Genomic DNA, 20,950 nt, shown 5'->3' on the forward strand with positions numbered 1-20,950 from the left:
GGGGAGGGACTTCAATGCCATAGAGTCCTATTGCCAAAGCGGCCATTTTCTCCAGGTGAACTGATCTCTATCAGCTATAGATCAGCTGTAATAGCAGGAGATTACCAGGTAGTACCTGGAGGCTGGCAACCCTAGGTACACAGCAGGAGCAAAGCCAGGCACAATGATGGGTTCCTCTTTCTTCCTGGGTATCTCTGAAATAAATCTGACTAAGGTCTCTGCTATTGGAATTTGAACAGCTGGCTGCTTAGGAGACTCTCAGAGACCATACAACCCATCATAGGTGAGATTCTATAACATTTGAATGTTCTTTGCATGCTGTAATTAGAATAATGTGCCAGTTAATGAACCACTTCGATTCATAAATCTTACCAGTGGTGCGCATGGTTTGTCTTGATCCCATTGGAATTCTTGGAGAACCTGGAGTGAATTACTCGGAGGAGTGGGATACAGGTTACATGGCTGCACAGTCCCACAAACTGAAATTAGGTGTTCCTTCAGACTGCAAGTGAGGTTTGTACAAATGAATGCTCTTCATTAAAAAAAAGTCCCTTCATTAAGAAAAATAGATGAAAGGGGGAAAGACTTTAGCCTCATCTAGTTGACATGCTTGTTTTCTGTGTGCAGGAAAAATAGTCTGTACAAAACAGAATTCAAGTCATGTAAGTTCTCAACTGTAGTCTAAAATGGCATAGCCATTAGTGAGATCAAGGCCCCAGTGGCATAGTAACCATGGAGATTCCAATCTATAAGAAACCAAATCATATGGGAGGCAAATTATGTGAAGCAGCTATATATTGTCCAGGTTTACTTTCCTTCCAATGATTGATTAATGATGTATGCAAAGACTAGCAAGATACCATTCAGGTGATGAGAGAATTGGGGTTCCAATTGCAAGAGAAAAATATTTTGAACATGCAGAGATGCTTTTCTATTATTATTTGAAGGCTGATCTTGTTGCTGAATACTGGGTACACTTTCAGATACAGTTTCTCAGCAGGTATGATCTGAAAATCTCCCTTTCAATTGTTTCTCCCTTGCGGGGATCAAACCTAGTTTTTAATTTTTGCATCATTTTCTGCACTCATTATTTTTCTGAAAGATGTACGCAATTTCTGTGTCAATCATGGATCAGTAAATCAGCATGACGCACGTATCATATACATTATATGCGTACATTACAGGGATTGTACAAACAAGTACTGTCACAAATCCACAAAACATACATTCAACAAACGAATAAAGATTTTTCAGCTTGGTATATGGGTGGGCTAAAACTGTTCAAAATGACAATGTACAGAAACAAGAGAAATAAAAAGGGCATTATCTGTCACCCGTTATGACTATATCCTAGGGTGCAGTACCTTGGTTCCAATTAAACCCCAGGTAGGACTGCACAGCCAGGCACTTTTTGCAATGTTTCATATTACCAAAACAAATAAATATGGAATATCAAACAAGGGAAGGTTCCTGACTCATCGGGAGCCTTGTTTGGTATCCCGGGCTGGGGGAAACGAAACTTACCGGCAGGAGAAAAGTTCGGGTCAGCTGGGCGTGACAGCACATGGGCCGGGAGGCTGCCTCGTGCCTGGCCTCGTGTAGGGGCTTCCCTCCCGGCTGGGGCCAATGGGAGTGATTCTCCAGTGGTTTAAATTAACCAATGGGGAGTCAGACCAGGCTGGTGAGGCAGGGTTTGCTTCAGGAGGACAGAGGGAGAAGTTTTCCCTCTGGTCCTCTTCAGAAGCATAAAAAGGGAGGAGAGACGCTGGGGAACCCAGTCCGTTCCTGAATCTTGTCCCATCCCACCCGCCCTATTTTGATTAATTTAGGTATGTTTATCGTCACAACTTGGACGGAAAGCAAGGGGGTTGCAGTTGGTTTTGGGGGGAAAGCTGCTTGCACGCCCCTTTCCTCTGATATGGGGACCCCAATAAGGGGTTTTGAAAAGGAAAAGCTCTGATGGAAGGGTAAAAGCCTTATCCCAAGTGGCGGGGGTATACACCTAATGACTCACATTTGGGTGTACAACCCTAGACCGCCATCCCTTAATACCCACAGCGGGACCACTGTGGGCATGAAGCACGTCCTCCGCATTGGGGTCGGATGACGTCAATAATGCAGCCCCCCATGCTATGCCAAGGCTATTGAACCTGTCACAAAAAAGATCAAGTTGTGGCCGCACTATTTCCAATAAAATTTCCAATAATTAAAGTTCCAATCATTCAGAGAATAATTTTGAGGAAAATGTAATAAAGTTTGAGCATAATTGTTAAATAAAATTGAGTTGTAGCGATAACAACGCTTTATGTGAAGTTTTTGGTTTGATTTGTATCTTAAAGTATATGGATGGATTTGACACGATCTTTTCTTTTTTTTAATCAATGCTTTGATCTTGTCCGGGAAGACTCCAGCAAGTTGTGGAATGAGCCATATGCAGACACTAGGGGGGTCCTCAGCAGGTTGCCTCTGACTGTGCTTTGGGAAGGAACTCAAAAGCAGCTGGAATGGGAAGCCGAAAAGATGGAAGGGGAGTGCCCCAGAGTGCTGACCAGGAGGAATGTTGGCATGAAACAGATGCAACCTGTGGGCAACAAACAAACGAAACCTGCAGATTTTGAAACTGAGGGGCCCATTTGGCTTGTATTTTGGAGAGGAATCAAAGTGAAAGCTATTGGCAAAACATATTCTGTAAGGGAAAGACTTGTGATTTTTCCCCCTGACTGCATAGATCAAAAGGAGAGCAGAAACGCAGGCTATGAAGATTTTTAAAAGTTATATGGCAGAGATGGTGAAAGTTGTACGGCAGAGTCTTATTTGCATGATTCACCTTGTCTTGCTCATAGAATCTGTGCAAGATAGTGTTTTGGTCGCTCCTGTTTATTGTATGGGTCATGCACAAAAGTAATCTATATTTCCTGTCTGGGATGTGTACAGACTATTGCTTTCACAGAATTAGGATGGCTAATTTTTGGGATGGGCACTCTCTTGTTGGTACTGGTACAGCCAAGTGTATACGTGCATGTCTAAGCAGGCAGCAGGTAAAGCTAAATAAACAAGCTGCCTATTTTCTAGTACTGGAAAGTTAGCTGTTCTGTAAAAAAAAGTTTTGCTATCCCATTGCAACCAAAATCTTATCAAGTTCAATATATGTTTCATTGTGTTTATTTTTTTTAAAGCATCTACCAGAATTGGACATTGCGGATGTTTAAGGAGTAAGGTGCACTTTTACTTAGATGGAATCATATATTTTTCCTCTGATGTGATATTGTAATGCCTGCTCTACATGTGCACTGTACCCTCACTCATTGAAGTCCCTCCCCTCCCTAAACTCTGTCCTCCACAGGTACCACCCCCAAAATCTCCAGGTATTTCCCAACTTGAAGCTGGCAAACCTACATGCATATGCATTCTCTGTCGTGGCCCCTCATTATGGAATGGCCTACATCATAGAATCATAGAGTTGGAAGGGACCACCAGGGTCATCTAGTCCAAACCCCTGCACAATGCTGGAAATTCACAACTACCTCCCCCCACACCCCCAGTGACCCCTACTCCACGTCCAGGAGATGGGGTGTGTGTGGAAAACCTCCAGGCTCTTGGGCCAATCTGACCTGGAGGAAAATTGCTTCCTGACCCTAAAGTGGTGATTGGCACTACCCTGGGCATGCAAGAAAGGGCCATGAGAGCCAAACACTGATGCAAACCTTCCTGCCTTCCCTCTCATGATCTGCCTACACTCATAAAATCAGCATTGCTGACATATGGTCATCTAGCCTCTACTTAAAACCCTCCAAAGAAGGAGAGACCACCACTTTCCAAGTTAGCCTGTTCCACTGAAGAACTGCTCTGTTAGAAAGTTCTTCCTAATTTTTTGCTGGAAACTTTTTTGATTTAATTGCAGCCTTTTGGTTCTGCTCTGAGCTTCTGGGGCAACAGAAAACAACTCTGCACCCTCCTCTATATGACAGACCTTCAAATACTTGAAGATGGTTACCATATCACATCTCAGATGTCTCCCCTCCAAGCTAAAAATACCCATCTCCTTCAACCTTTCCTCATAGGACTTGGTCTCCAGACCCCTCACTATCTTTGTTGCTCTCCTTCGGACACATTCCTGAAAATGTCAAGAAGACTTCCACTCTTTTGGCTTTCCTAGGGTACCACCAGGTACTAGCTGGCGATCTCCTGCTATTACAACTGATATCCAGCTGATACAGATCAGTTCACCTGGAGAAAATGGCCACTTTTGCAATTGGACTCTATGAAATTGAAGTCCCTCCCCTCCCCAAACCCCGCCCTTCTCAGGCTCCTCCCCAAAAACCTCCGGCCAGTGGTGAAGAGGGACCTGGCAACCCTAGGCTTTCCACAGACTATTCTAAACTGAATTATTCAGGATGGCTTTTTTACACAAGTAATAGGGCTGTAAAAAGAGCCCCGTGGCACAGAGTGGTAAGCTGCAGTACTGCAGTCCAAGCTCTGCTCCTGACCTGAGTTCGATCCCAATGGAAGTTGGTTTCAGGTAGCCAGCTCAAGGTTGACTCAGCCTTCCGTCCTTCCGAGGTCGGTCAAATAAGTACCCAGCTTGCTGGGGGTAAAGGGAAGATGACTGGGGAAGGCACTGGCAAACCACCCTGCAAACAAAGTCTGCCTAGAAAATGTTGGGATGTGACATCACCCCATGGGTCAGGAATGACCCAGTGCTTGCATAGGGGACATTTACCTTTTAATAGGGCTCTGCAATAATGAAAGGATTCAGAAAGATGCTTTGGTAAAGGGATAGGGACTGTGTCCTATAATAGAGTGTACTGTCTAATGCTGTAAGTATTCACATGCCATGGAATTTCTGTATCGTTTAATGTGCCATGCTTATAAATGCTTATGCTTTGTTTCAGGTTTGTTTCAGCTCTGTAACCTGCCTTGCATCTCAGCGAGAAAGGTGGACTATAAACAACATAAATAAAATAAATGTAAAAATAATGTTGAATGGATTCGTGATGGCTCTTTTAAATTGTCTGAAAAATCACACTTTTTGAAAAAAAACTGTCCACCCTGGTCCACAAGAGAGTTCTGTGTAGTGTACCATGCAGGATGTCAATATAGATGTGGATCTGGATGCATGTCCCCATTTGAGCTGTTCATGGTGCTCATCTGAGCAGGTTTTTTTTTTCCCATGCGGATGTGAGTCTGATGGAGGGCCAGCATTTATTACATGCCCATGACTCCAACTAGATCTGAGCCCACTTTAACAGCCTTGTGTTCGTAAAAGAAAGGAAGGCTACATACACAGTTTAGATGAATCAGTACAACAAGGAGCTTTCCTTAATGCAAGAGGCATCTGGCAGTCTTAACCGTTAAGAGTTGTTTAGGAAGTGACCCCAAGTGAGAATATAAGCAATTTAGTAGTAGCTGCTACTTTGGAATCCTGCTAAATGTTAATAAACAAGGCTCTTCATAGCTATTTCTTTAGAGATTTTTCTTTATAACTGCTTAAAAATTCCAATGTGCTAAACATTTTCTGCCTGAACAGCCGAATGTTACAAAGTGGAAAATATTGTATTGTCTTACGCGCATTCTGTTTGAAATTAAACGCCTTACAGCGGAGTTCTTTTTATGCCGTAATAAAAATTGTGACCATTTCAGATTTGCACCAGTGAAAACAGAGGGGAGGATATAGCTCGGAGTCCTCAGTCCCCTTCCAGCCTATTCTGTCGATTGGAATCACTCTCCTTTCTGTCGCGCCCAGGACTGCCCTGCCTGCCAAGTTACTGATTTTGTGGGTGGAGAGAGATTCGGCCTGTAAAAATGTACTCGGTCCGGCACAGAGTCCATTTCCTGCAGACTGTCGCAACCCTCCCACACACTGAAATCAGCTGTTCCTTGAAGAGTCTTTGGCATGTAAGTACGAATGGTTTCAGGCTTAAACTGTCTCCTTCGCTTCCTTGAGTGGAAAATGTACACTCATCTGGGTTTTTGAAGTGACCAAGAAATAATCTTGAATGAACGCCTGTTTTCTGCTGCAGTCTGTCTCAAGCTGACTCAGGAGGATTTCTTTGGAAATCTGATCTTGGTCGCAGTGTTGCTGTGGGGCTCATTTGGAGGTCTAATTCAGTTATGGGGGGAATTAAGCAGTTCTGAGTATTTTTACCGATGCAAAACTGGGTTAGAGAATGATCAGACTTTGAATTTATAATGGCATTATGAAACCAGCGTTGCAATCTTATGCTCTCTTACTTGGGAGCGAGGCCTACAGAACTCAGTGGAAGATACTCCTGAGTAAAAATGCATAAGATCAGACTTGTATAAAACTCTACAATGTATTCAAAGTGTGTGTTTGGGTCAGCAAATAATAACGTTAAGGAAATCACCATCCTTGCCAAAGTGGAATGCTTTTTAATAATTATTTTGTCTACTTTTATGTAGGAAGCAAACTTGTCATTTAAACAAAGAAACAAAAGCGACTAAGTGAATGGATGTATAAAATTACTGCCTCCAGTGCGTCAGCAGCCCAGTACTAGGCATGTTTACTCAAAAGTAAGATCACTGGGACTTAATCCATAATAAATGGACATAGTCTTAGAGTGCATACTTAGCTTTAACTAAGCTATTGTAAATCAGGCAAGATTAAACCTCTTCTCTTCTTGTGTGTGCGTATGTGCCAAAACTGCCAGAGAATAGGAAAGGTTTTAAATGTCCTGCGGTAGAAATCTCCCCAGTTTCCTGAAGAGGAAGTTTAGCAAAAGAATGTGTAAACATGGACAGTACCATTAGTCACGGTGCAGGGGGAGTATGCCGTGAACTTTCAAACCCTTCTTTATTCAGATGGTTTCCTGCAGTTTCAGTCATGGGTAAAGCCATTAGGGTAAAACAATATCCGAATGATAGTTTAGGTATTCTGTTTGCCGCAGATATTTTTACTAAGACTGCCTGCGTTCTGACAAGTGCGCTCCAAATTTCAAGGGGTTCTAGAAGTTTGGTTGTCTGTAATGTCCAGTATAAGAAGGGACCAGTTCGCCATCGGTCATTTTTTGCAGTTAATGGCCCCTGTGTTTTAGTCTTCAAGTATGCAGCGGTCCAACTACAGTTCTGTACAACTTTCAGCAGGTTAAGCAGAATGCAGTATATCATCCTTCTGTGACAATCGACCAAAGTCTCAACAAACCACCTGGGTTTACTGCCTCTGTGGGGCTGCGGAGGGAGAAGGAGAGCGCATTCTCAATTGCTTGGCAGGTTGGTGGCCTTGTCTTTGGTTTGGTGAGTCACAATCTATGTAGGTATGACGGATACAGGGTTAAACAGTGAAACTTCGTGACTGTCAGCCCATGCCAGGAAGCAGTGGTGGGAGTCTGGAAAGCTGAAAGGGGTTCTTTTTGGAGGGAGAGAGGAGATCTTGAGGCAGCTAGCTCCTTGGAAGGAGAGACTTCTGAGCTCCTGATCTGTGTGGTGGTGTGGAGAGGCTCTGTGAGCATAAGAACATAAGAAAGGCCCTGCTGGATCAGACTAAGGCCCATCAAGTCCAGCAGTCTGCTCACACAGTGGCCAACCAGGTGCCTCCTGGAAGCCCCCAAACAAGACAGCTTTAACTAAACTATTGTAACTAAGCTTTAACTAAGCAATTGTATATGTGAACGGTTGTTCACATACTACCTAAGCTTGTGTCAAAACCGAACCTGAGCAGTGTCAAGGGGAAGATTGTGGCAGTGTGTGAGAGCCCTTTCTTCAGTCACTTGGTGGGAGGTGGCTTCTGAAACAGGGAGACTCCTGACTCGGTGTTTTGGGGAAGAGTGATTTGTTTCCACAGGAGGTGGGCAAATCTAAGGAGTGGGGAAAGTTGTGGATGGACCTCCACTTACCATTATTTTTGTTTGTGCTAGGTTAGTTTGAGTCCTCACTAAGTATTTTGAGTAGGGCTGTTGAAAATTTTTTTTTGGTAAAATTCGGATTCGTCAAAATTTGGCCCTTTTTGATTCGGGCCGTGCCGAAGTCCGAACTCCCCCACTTCGGATCCCCGAAATTTGGGCGAGATCCGGAGTTCGGGGGAATTCGACCTCCCCCACGCGCCTTCACGGGGCTCCCCTGAAGGTGCACGGGGGGGTGGAATAGATCTGTGCCTCCCGGCCGGGAGGCACAGATCTATTTAAAGGGCCCCCCGCGTGCCTTCAGGGAAGCCCCCTGAAGGCGCACGGGGTGGTGGTGGAATAGATCTGTGCCTCCCAGCTGGGAGGCGCAAATCTATTTAAAGGGCCCCCGAGCCTTTATGGAAGTCCCGTGAAGGCGCGGGGGGGACCCCGAATCTGCCGAATTTATTCACCGAACCCCCAAAGTCAGTGAATTCGGCTTCCCCATTTCCCGCCTTTTTTGAGTTCGGTTCGTCCCGAACCGAACAACAGCTGAATCGGGGGAAACCGAATCAAAAGCCCTAATTTTTAGTCTTAAGAACATTTTGAACAACATCTAAGTATATTACTGAGTATTCTGAAGAAACTAAGCTTGAAACTAAGAACTGTGCATTGAAACGAACTAAGATTTTGAACCGCCTGTAACCATTTAAGCTTTGTACCTCTCTGAAAGAATAACCAACAATCTGAAAACGTTTTCTGTAAATAATAAACAACTTTTTATTCAACTTTTAAATTCAGCCCCTAAGCCTTTCTGTTTCTACTGGGGGGAAGATAAGGCTAACTCTCCTCACAAAAGCCAGGGTGACTGTCTGTGGGGTAGAATGAGTATTAAATCCTCCTTTGAGCTACTGATAACAGGGAGAAGTTTGTGAGGGTACATAAAGGAGGGGAAAGTAAAACAGAAAATCCTTCCTTCCTTCCCCGCTCCCTCACAGTAGGCTTGCCCGAGGATACTTTCCGATGTAGGATTATTACAATGATGAGGTGATAATCCAATGTAATTAACTTGCATCTGGGAAATGACAAATTCCTTCCTATTTAGTAAGCACAATACCCACACCTATTCCTCCCACATAAATATCGGCAATGGTAATGATTAATGATGATAATGATAACAATAACAACCCCTCTTTTCAATTCTGTGGGGATCCTTGTTATGTGAATACAGTAGGTGCACCATGGTGATATAGGCCCTCTTACCCATCAAATATATTCAACTCATTGTTATGTATGTGTTTGGTGACTCTCACAGTAACTCAGTCTAGGAATCTGAAATGAAATTGACCAAACCTTTTGCTTTTGGGAAATACAACCCCCCTTCCCCAAAGGAAAGGATCCTAGCTATAGAAAGCTCATCCCTAATGGAGACATACCGTATATAAGCCGAGTTTTTCAGCACATTTTTTATGCTGAAAAAAGCCCCCTCGGCTTATACTCGAGTAAGGGTCCCACTGTCCTGGGTCGGTGGCTGGCACCCCCCCGTTCCGGCTGCACTTACCGGGCAGCAGCTCCACGGGAGGCCCGGATGCGGTGGCTGGGGGCAGGGCCGGCAGGAGGACAATGCCGCCGCCCGGCGAGGAGGGGCGCCTCCCTGCAAAGCCCGCGGAGACGCGGATACCCTGGGAGGAGAGGTGCCCCGCCCCCGGGGACCCGGCAGAACCGCGGAGACTGCGCCGTGGGAGGGGAGGGGTCGCCAGGAGCTACCCAATGCCGGAGATGACGACAACGCCCGGAGCATGTAGGGAAGAGATGGCGCGGCCGGGGCCGACGGGCGGGGGGCAGGGCGGGGCTGTCAAACCAGGGAGCCCTGTGCTGCCTTGACAATGGCTCTGGGCCAGGGCTCTGTCGCTGCTAGAGGCCCCAGTGCAGCCCAGCTGACGGGCGGGTGACCACGGGCAGGGCGGGGGCATGCCCCGTGGCCGCCACAGACGGGGGAAGGAGGGAGAGGGTGGAGTGAGCCAGGGAGGACCTTTAAGGGCTTGGGAGGAGGGGCCACAGGGGCGGATGGGGAAATAAAGGCGGGAAAGAGCGGAGGCCAGGGAGGAGAGCAGCAGCACTGACAGCAGCATCCCAAACCCTGTGCGGTGACAAGAGGGCAAGCTGGCTGCTACCGACGGGGAGGACAGTTCATACTACCCATCGGATTGCTCTGAGGCCAAGGAAGCTCTCCTCAACCTGCCCCAAGTACAGCGGGAGGGGCTAGGGTTGCCAGCCACCAAGGTCACGCCATACACCCAGTACTTAGTCTGCTATATTTATTTACAGTACTTAGTCTACTATATTTGGCAGGCATCGTCAGAGGAGTCACACTGAAGGACAGAGGAGTACTTCAGAGGAGTACTTCAGAGGAGTATCACTGAAGGAGTAACACTGAGTTACTGTCCTTCAGCGTTACTCCTCTGAAGATGCCTGCCACAGCTGCTGGCGAAACGCCAGGAAAGAAAATACCAAAACCACGGTCACACAGCCCGGATAACCTACAAGAACCAATGAACTCTGACCGTGAAAGCCTTCGACAATATTAGTGAAATAAGTATTTGATCCCTTTGCAAAAGATGGCTTAGTACTGTTGTTATTCTGTCTCTCACAGCTACAGTAAACCTACCATTAAAACTATGGACTGGTCATTTCTTCGTCAGAGGGCAAACGGGCAAATTTAGCAGGGGATCAAATACTTTTTCCCCTCACTGTATATCCTGCAACAAGTGAGTGCTGGGATATTGCCCCACATAAGGGACTGGGTTGATTTCCATTCCCCCCCACCCCTACAGTAAATACTGGGGGAATATGGACAGTCAGCCCAGACACAGCCTTCTGAGGCCACCAACGTCAAGGTGCCTGGGCTGCAAGCTGGTGTGGAGAGGCAATACTCCCACATTCAAGGCTTCTGCTTGCAAAGGAAGCCAACCGCACAGTCCTCTCCCAGCTGTAAAGCAACCTTTCCTGTGGTCAAGGTCTCCGTACAAAGTCTTTTTTAAAAAAAATATATTTTTTAATTTTCTTCTAACATATCAACATAAAAACAATATCCAATACTAATAATAATAATAATAAAAGAACATAGATAGGATAAGAACAGGTTAATTAAAATGATATTGGGATTAGTTCCGTTAGCAAAAGTTCATACAATTTATGTTTAGATAAATTGTATGATTTATCTAAAATAAATTTAGATTTAAAATAAATTTAGATTTGGAGGGAGAGGGGGAAGTCATTTTATTGTCAAATTAATGATGTCAAGGTCTCAGTACAAAGTCTGAGGGAAAATGCCAATATGCTGCTTTGGCAAGTGATTTCTCATTATGCCGCACAACAGCCTGGACGGCCAGACATGTCCAGGCAGTCCTTGGCGACGTGAGAAAGGTGCTGGCTCAGTCCTGTTTCTCGGCAGCTGCCCTCTCAGAGAAGTCTTTTTAAATGTCTTTTTCAGAAGGGTCTCGGAAGCAGCCATGGCTTCCTCCATGAGAAGTTTGCTGTCGGACCACGGCCGTTACGTCAAATCTTTCCGCCTGTTCCTCGAGAATTCGACGGAGCATCAGTGTATGCTGGAATTTATCGAGAAGAAACTGCCTGGCATAATATCAAGGTAAAGTCCCCAGAGACTGCGTCCGAAGGACCAACTGTTGATACTCTCTGGCATATATGATGTACGTGTGCATGTAGAACAGTCAGCTTTGTAAGGGCTGTAAGAGTTATAGATTGCCATTTCTTTCTTATTTTTCCTTTCTTCTCCACATCTTTGAGAGCTCTTTTACTTAGAAATTGCACTCAAACCATCCAGAAAAAAAGGTTTTGTTTGTTTGTTTTGACAATGTCAGCCGGGCAGAAGTTAAAGATTTCTTTCATATTTAAATAAAGCTTAAGCTGAAGAAACAGGTGCACATACAAACAGAAACTATGCTTGCAAACTATTCCAGTTTTATACAGAACTTTAAAAAAATTATTGACTTCATCCTCTGCTTGAAACATACGTAATATTCCTGAATATTTATAGGATTCTTTTCCTTTCATGAACAGCAAATGCGATTTAGTTATTAATCTATGTAGGCCAGAGCAACCCATTGGAAAGCAGGGCCTCAGAGACTGAAGGTTAAGCACCAGCTGAACTTTGGGCCTGTCTCTTAGGGCTGCCAGGTCCCTTTTCACCACCAGCGGGAGGTTTTTGGGGTGGAGCCTGAGGAGGGCGGGGTTTGTGAGGAGACTTCAATGCCATAGAGTCCAATTGCCAAAGCAGCCATTTTCTCCAGGTGAACTGATCTCTATTGACTGGAGATCAGTTGTAATAGCAGGAGATCTCCAGCTAGTACCTAGAGGTTGCCAACCCTACTGTCTAAAGATCCAAAAATTGGGCATTGTGAGATGGAAAGTGGGATGTGCATTGATGTAGCAGTTACTTGACTGGTCCATTGGGCAACCCAACAGATTCCACACCCATGATGAAGTGTGTAGAAAAATACATTTTGGTACAATTTTGGCACAGTTGTAAGCATATCGGAACAGAACTGATTCCTGCTTGCTCTGGTCGCTTTGTGATAGCATGCCTGCGCAACTTGTGTCAAGCTAGTGCAGCTTACCAGTTAACAATGCAATCCTATGCAGAGTTTGTCAGATCTACCTATTTATTTCAATGGGCTTGAATGGAGTAGTGTGTACCTGTGTAGGACTGCACTAGGGTTACCAACCCCCAGGTACTAGCTGGCGATCTCCTGCTATTATAACTGATCTCCAGCTGATAGAGATCAGTTCCCCTGAAGAAAATGGCCTCTTCGGCAATTAGACTCTATGGCATTGAAGTCCCTCCCCTCCCCAGACCCCATCCTCCTCAGGCTCCGCCCCAAAAATCTCCAGGTATTTCCCAACCTGGAGATGGCAACCCTAGACTGCACTGTAAGCTTTGAGGCCTACTGAATGTAGGATAACGTGTAGGGTGGCCAGTAGGGTTGCCAGGTCCCTCTTCAGCACCAGTGGGAGGTTTTTGGGGTGGAGCCTGAGGAGGGTGGGGTTTGGGGAGAGGAGGGACTTCAATGCCATAGAGTCCAATGGCCAAAGCAGCCATTTTTTCCAGGTGAACTTGTTGGATGTAAATATACACTCTCCTCTGTGACCAGATTTATTATCACAAAGTAGAGACGACACCAGGTTTAAGAAGCAAAGGGAGAAAAAAGCTTTTTTTTATTTTGCCAGGCAAAAGAGGAAGACATTTCAGCCCTTTTCGGGTTCAAAAGTGAAAGTCTCCTAACAGACTCCGCCTAGTTCTCATATTTATACTTTTCCAGAGTTCTTTGTTCTAAGAGGATTTGAATATCTCCTCCTCTCAAATCCACCCTAACTCTGATCTCATTTTGTGGTCACATGTATATGATCTCATCTGTTATTTGGTGATATTCTGTACCAGATACGAAAAATCACCTGCTTTGTTCAGTTTAAGTTAGACAGGACTATTTTTTTACTGACTTATATAAATAACCACAGCTTACAAATATAATAGAAAAATAACATTTTTCCAATATGCTAGAATTAAATTAATTAAAATCTTACACATCCCACAGTCCCCCCTCATGATCAAAATCAAAATTATTTTGAATCTTGATCATTCTATTATATTAACTTGCAATTTTAAAACAATAATGTAGACACAATGTTTCCCTAGCCACTTTTTCTTAACCCAAAGGACCAAATAATACATCAAAATGGCTTTCTAAAAGAGTCTTAAACATCTACTCTTGTTCTTTAGCTAACAATTGTGCTCTGGTTTCCAAGTTTTTAATCATAAGTCTTGTTGATTTTTGAATAAAAATTAAGTTCTCCTGCAGGTTCGACCAACCACTTCGAGCCTCTTGCACTTGAGCTCTCTCTCCAGTTGCAGTGGCTTTGGCTGCCACGACGTCATCTACTGCCCTTCTGATCTCGGCCTCACACGGTGGTAGCACTTTCTTGCATCTGGATTAATGGACCCAGCCTTCCTTTCCATTTACCTTCACTGCGACATCTGTGGTGAAAAGAATTTGGAACGGACCCGTCTACCTGAGCTGGAGAGTAGTATGCTTTTAAGATTTTACAAACACCCAGTCTCCTATTAAAAAAAGAATGGACAACAGAGTTTAGGGGGAGAGGTTGTACAACACAAGCCAGTTTTTGGGTTTCCTTCAAAGCTGCACTTAAAGTTTTTGTATAGTTTTTCAAATATCTGTTTCCAACCTCTTTATTGGGTGTTCCCTGATTCTAAAAATGCTAAAAGAGACATTCATACAGAGCCTCAAAGGGCAACAACTTGTGTGGCCCCCGGGCTAATATACGGATGCGTGTCAGTGTGATAGGCAATACATCTGACCATTTTAAATTAGTTTTTTTACACAAATTTTAATTAACATTTCTTTTTAGGGTCTGATTCATTTTTTTACTGTCCCTGGTAACTGGGATCGCCAAGCCATGTAAAAACTATATTTTATTTTCATTTTTTTTTAAAACTGTTCTATAACTTCCCTAACAAATAACCCCCTCTGTCTACATATACCCTTTGATATGTTACATGCTTTTGCTATGTGTTTTGTTTTCTGATAGATGCCCTTTCCATTGTATGACTGCAAGAATATTTCTGTTAACCCTGTTCCCCAGATGACTATTTTAGTGTAATTGTGTGAGGATGTGTGTGATGTGTACCCTTAGGCTTTTTTTTTTCCAACCACCCCCCTCTTGTTTCTGTAGTCCCTACTTTTGCCATCCAGTTCCTTTTCTTCTTCAGTGCAGGGCCCTGTAGGTGGTAGTGTAAAAACTGGGGTTAAAGTCATTACCATATCACAGGATGTTGATTTTGCTGTAGTCACTTTTGCCATTTCATCAGCTCTGCAATTTCCTTTGGCCTCCTTGGTATGTCCAGTTTGATGTTATCGTCACCTGTAACTAAATATTGTCCAAAACCTGTAAAATCAATTTTTCCATGCTTTACAGCTCCCCACTAGCTGTCAGGACTCTTTGTTCTTTTCAGATGTATTTATATGCTTGTACAACTCCAAAAGCATCTTTGCTGTCAGTATAAATGTTCACAGTCTTACCTGCTGCTTTAAATAAGGCCTGGTTCAATGCATATAATTCGGCTGCTTGTGCTGAAAATGACGCTGGTAATGGCTTTGCTTCAAGCACTTCGCACTCAGTCACCAGGCTGTATCCACTCTGCCTTTTTCCACTCACCACTCGAGAAGATCCATCAATCCAAATTTCGAGATCTGCGTTGTGGATAGGCTCATCTACCCGTGCCATGGTGCACATATTTACAGTCTGTAGACAGTCAGTTGTTACAGGCAGCAGACTAGCAGGATTTTTGTAAGCCACTTGGCTCCTTTCCGTTATAACAAAATAGTCACTGCATGAGGGCAAAACACTCTGATTGGATGTTCAATAGTCAATTCCTTTGCTTCCTTCACAGCCAGGGCAGTTGCAGCTACTGCCCTCAAGCATGGAGGCCACTCTTGTGCCACTGGATCCAGCTGTTTTGATAAATAAGCTACAGGTCTTTCAGTTAGCCCACAAGTTTGTGTAAGGACCCCCGCCATGCAACCCTCTTTTTGCAGGTCAGGGATACCCAGAGCTGGTGCTGTCATCAAAGCTTGCTTCAGCTCTTTTTACTTATGTGCATTTTCAGGTTCCCACTACAATACTTCTGGTTCCTCATCATGGCATATTTTTATAAAGTCTCTGGTTAGTTTACTATACTCTTTTATCCACTTACGACAAAATTTCAATATTTCCAAGAAGGACCTTAGCTGTTTCTTAGTTTGAGGGAGTGGCATGCGATAAATAGTCTTCCCTGTGTTATTTTGTGTCCCAAATAAATTACTTCCCTTTGGGCTACTTGGAGTTTTTCTTTTGAGACCCTATATTCTTTCTGTCTTAAGAAATTCAGCAATGAGATCGCTCCCTCTAACACCAGCTTCCCTGTTTTTGCAGAGATTATCTGGATTCTTTCACCCCAGGAGAAACAGGTCCTTAGAGTTGGCATCCAGTGGAATGCTAAAAAGGCATTTTTCAAATTTGTCACACTAAACCATACATGGTGTCCTGATGGGGTGTACAGGAAAGTGTGAGGATCTGACACCATTGGATGCCCATGTTGAACAATCTCATTAATTTCCTTTAAATCCTCAACTAATCTTCATCCTCTTCTCTTTCCTTTTCTACCTGGCTTTGGCAATGCCAGAATAGGGATGTTGTCTCCCATTTGTCAGCAACTGCTGTACTACTGGTAATTTTAACCGGCATTTACGCTCCCAGTCAAAGGTTACCTGTATGGGTGAAATGTTCAACTGGCCTGCATTGTCATCTTGCACTTACAGCATTCGTTTACAAATAATATATATACTTTTTTTTTTATTAATGATACCACTTTTATGTTATAACAACATAAAAACAGAAAAACATAAAATAAAAAGACACTGTCCTTCAGTGTTACTCCTTTGAAGATGCCGGCCACAGCCGCTGGCGAAACGTCAGGAAAGAAAATTCCAAGACCACGGTTACACAGCCCAGATAACCTATGAGAACCAATGAACTTTGACCGTGAAAGCCTTTAACAATATCCTGGCTTTAATTTGACTGTGTTTTAAAACACTTAATATATTAACATGATTTCTCCGTCCCTGGAGAAAACAGGCACCTAGCATCACCAATATCCATCTCATTGAATAACCATAACTATCCTCTCTCTTTATAAACCCTTCTGCTTTCCTCTCTTAAAGTCTTTCCCAACCATACATAACACCTTTCCTCAGCCCTCTTAAGCCACAACACTTGCCCCTTCACAACACACTCAAAACATGCTCTAACTTTCTCATAACTTACTTATTCCCTCATATTAATACACATTGCCTTTCCACCTTGTAAGCATTTCCAGTCTGTTTCTTTTCTTATAAAGTTTGATACAGTTCACAAGACTCTGCTTTCCAAATTCCAAACACTCTGACTTGGCCCTCCTCCTGCGTTTAGCAAGAGGGCTGGTTCAGTCAGAGTTAACTTAAAATTCCATTTTTTTTTAAATTTTGTTTCACATTTTAAACTTCAGAGAAAGAAAGGATCTTCTGTTAACAAAACAGTATTGCTGCCTTGATTTACGACCAGTCTGAGAGAGAAAGAACAGAAACACTTTGAAGCGGAGAAAGGAGGGGCATGGGGGATTTTTTTTTCTTCCAGTCTCTTCCTCAGAAAGAAGACAACCAGATTACTTTTCTCCCAGCAAAGAACAGATTTTCAACAGAAAACAACAACAACACACACAACAAAACCAGACTACTCAAACAATTTGATTTCCTTTCGGCAACACAGTTTGAAGGGAGGAGGGAAATTCCTTTTGGCTGACGCCGTCCAGTATCCCAGGCTGGCCCCATAAAAAAATAAACACGTTAACATTTGTCAAATAATTACATAACCCTTTATAAAATACTTCACAGAAAGAGAGGACATATAAGAGAGGACAAATCACGCTGGACAAGACAAAAGACAAAGCTACGTTCCCTTTTCTAGGCATTTACCTCTTCCAGTGCCCTGGAGGCAACTGGAAAAATTCCGGATCAGCACAGGACTTCACAATCCCTGGCTACTGCTTTTCACACTGACAATAAAATACCATTGGCTGAACCCTCTGTTACAGCCCCCGTTACCATTTCAACTCAGTGGCGTCCCACTGAGCCCCTTATCCATGGTGGCGTTGCTTCTGCCTTCTCCTCTTAGAAGGGCTTACCTCTAAGATCTGCCCCACCATTAAGGTCCCGTAATTCCTTTCCGCGGTTCCTTACCTCCAGCCCGTTGCTTCTCCTGGGTCGGTTTAAAAGTGGGACTCTGCAATTGCACTCACCCCCAGATGCTGTGTCTGCCAAGCTTGAGGACCAGCGAAATCGCCGGGTGCACCTGTCCTACAAAACTTCGACACCCGTCATCTGTGAGCAGTTGACAACCAGATGTCCCATTGGGGTGCCATAAATCTGTTGGATGTAAATATACACTCTCCTCTGTGACCAGATTTATTATCACAAAGTAGAGACGACACCAGGTTTAAGAAGCAAAGGGAGAAAAAAGCTTTTTTTTATTTTGCCAGGCAAAAGAGGAAGACATTTCAGCCCTTTTCGGGTTCAAAAGTGAAAGTCTCCTAACAGACTCCGCCTAGTTCTCATATTTATACTTTTCCAGAGTTCTTTGTTCTAAGAGGATTTGAATATCTCCTCCTCTCAAATCCACCCTAACTCTGATCTCATTTTGTGGTCACATGTATATGATCTCATCTGTTATTTGGTGATATCCTGTACCAGATACGAAAAATCACCTGCTTTGTTCAGTTTAAGTTAGACAGGACTATTTTTTTACTGACTTATATAAATAACCACAGCTTACAAATATAATAGAAAAATAACATTTTTCCAATATGCTAGAATTAAATTAATTAAAATCTTACACATCCCACAAACTGATCTCTATCGGCTGGACATCAGTTATAATAGCAGGAGATCTCCAGCTAGTACCTGGAGGTTGGCAACCGTAGTTGCCAGGTCCCTCTTTGCCACCAGTGGGAGGATTTTGGGGCGGAACCTGAGGAGGGTGGGGTTTGGGGAGGGACTTCAATGCCATAGAGCTCCCAACTTGGAGTTCCCAACCGCTAAAGCGGCCATTTTCTCTAGGTGATCTGATCTCTATCGGCTGGAGATCAGTTGTAATAGCAGAAGATCTCCAACTAGTATCTGGAGGTTGGGAACCCTAACAATATGCCTGATTTAGCAGTCCCAGACAAATCCTAAAGTTTAAGAAGGCCCTGGTAGCTGACACTACAGCGTTGATAGCTGTGGTCTCCTTAGCAGGTCATGACCTGTAAGCCTCCTTGAGTCTCAGTGAGAAAGGAGGACTACAAACAAAGTAAGTAAAATAAATCAATGCAGAAATGGTTGCCCTGAGTATAAAAGGGCAATGACTTCATTCTTTCTTTAAATATTCTTTCCTTCTTAGGGAGCATGGACAAACATTTGAATCCATTGTTGCTTTGGAATGCAAAAGGAGGAGAAATGATCATGTTAGAAGTGTGAATAGAAAATTAACCTCAGTAATAGAGCCCATTTTGTGTGTGTTGGGGGGGGAGGGGTTCTGCATACTGCTTTTGCTGATTATCCTAACAGGCATGTCAGCTGCTGCATACATTTGCTGTTTATTATTAACTAGTAAATTGCCCGTCATTATGATGGATGGGGTGTGTATGGAGGGATGATTTGTACACTGCGAGGACTTCTAGGAGGTGCAGTGCAGTTCAGTGGATCCAGCTCACAACGGCAGTTGCATCCACCGGAAGCATCCCTCTCCACATCAGATTTGAAGGGTTGCTTTTACTCATGTAGTGTTTTACTAAAACTTCATTGGTACCCTATAGTAGCGAATGGCAACCATTCACTTATGTGGGAGAACAAGAACATAATTAGTTTAGGGACTAAACCTGTTCCCTGCCCTTGTAGATCCAACTAGTGAGTGGGAGGGCATCTTGGCCATCTTCTGGACATGGAGTGGGGGTCACTGGGGGTGTTGGGGGGAGGTGGTTGTGGGTTTCCTGCATTGTGCAGGAGGTTGGACTAGATGACCCTGGTGGTCCCTTCCAACTCTATGATTCTATGATTCTAACCAAGTCGGCTTCAATCTGCATAGTTCCTCCTATTTGCATAGACCCCTCAGGGTTTTGTTCATAGAGTTAGGCCTTTTATGCAGGGACATTTCCCAACAGTCACCCCCGCTAACTGCTTCGGGTCTTCCTTTTGATTGTGTATGCCTTACCTGCCCTTCGCTCTCCCCACACATTTTGCTCGCATTCTGGCTAAAACAGCATCTGGAAAACATGGGCTAAATGCGCAGGGAGAGTGGGGCGACCTCTGATGGGTGGTAAAGGCATGCATAATCTAAAGGAAGCCCCGAAGCAGTCGGCGAGGGTGACTGTGGGAAAATGTCCCTGCATAAAAGGCCTTAATTACAATGCTGGGAAACCTGATTTTGCTTAAATGTACTTGTTTGCAGGTCATTTTACAAGTTTTCAGTCTTAGTAGAAAGGATATGTGATAGTTTCAAGCAATTAATAACATTGTGTCTTTTTAATGCTCCTTGACTATTCTAAAAGATGTATCTATCCTTCCTTAGTATTGGCAATGGAAGATCTACAATCAATATTCTTAGTGTTGGTGGTGGTGCAGGTGAGTAAGAACCTAAAGACCCACATTTAACTTTTTCCATCATGTTTAAGAAGGCGGGAAAATAAATAGTGACCCAGAAAGTCATGCAACCTAATCCAAAGCAATACTCATTCTGAAACCATTGTGTTAATCATTGGAAGATATTTGGCTTGGAACATCCCAACATTTTGTGACTGGTCCCATCCACCAGGCAGCCATTTTATGGTGGTGCCCACTGTCTTTTCTTAGAATTCCAACAGTGCCCACAGGCTCAACAAGTCTGTGGATCTATGATCTATTGTGTAGCCTGAATGTGAACAAGCAGTCAAAACAGAAAAGGGGGTCATGAACAGCTTAATTAATTGAAGGCCACAATTAACAGTTTCCTAGGTCTGGATATCACCCCCATTGTTCTGCTCCAGTGGAAGCACTATAATGGGTCAGACTCTAGGCCAACAGTTCACACTGTAATGGTTCAGACTCCAGGCCAACAGTTCACTGCTTCAATGGCCCGGGTCCTAAGGTTCTTGGCCCCTGTTGCTAGAGTCCCTGGTTTGAGAGACTTGATGTCTTAAGATGCTGTAAGTTCACTATCATGTAGCTGTTAAAAGAACAGTGAAGTGTGGATATGGATGACTGTCAAGTCTGTAAGGCTCCAATAAACTTACTGTAATTCACTGCATAATCGTCGCCACCGCATAATCGTTGCACCCTGTTTTTTCACTCCAAGATTTGGTTTTTGACCTTTCACCGCGTAATCATTGCAGCAACCCGGGACTCTCCCTGGAGCCTCCGTTGTCCATGGCTGCTCCAGCCTCACCCACACTGCAAACGCATGAGTTCTTACCGTGCCTTTGCCACCCGGCGCAG

At 43.9% G+C, this 20,950-nt stretch overlaps 1 protein-coding gene across 1 annotated transcript in view; it reads left to right on the plus strand.

The window, feature by feature from the left end:
• The first annotated feature begins 11,347 nt into the window (after positions 1-11,347).
• The window catches only part of LOC130487822 (histamine N-methyltransferase-like), a 35,073-nt gene continuing 25,470 nt past the window's right edge, over positions 11,348-20,950 (plus strand). The window contains exons 1-2 of the mRNA XM_056861364.1: positions 11,348-11,484; positions 20,049-20,101. Coding sequence (XP_056717342.1) covers positions 11,348-11,484; positions 20,049-20,101 — 190 coding nt within the window. The remainder of the gene's footprint in view (positions 11,485-20,048; positions 20,102-20,950) is intronic.

Source organism: Euleptes europaea, chromosome 15 (assembly GCF_029931775.1).
Source record: "Euleptes europaea isolate rEulEur1 chromosome 15, rEulEur1.hap1, whole genome shotgun sequence".
Classification (NCBI taxonomy): domain Eukaryota; kingdom Metazoa; phylum Chordata; class Lepidosauria; order Squamata; family Sphaerodactylidae; genus Euleptes; species Euleptes europaea.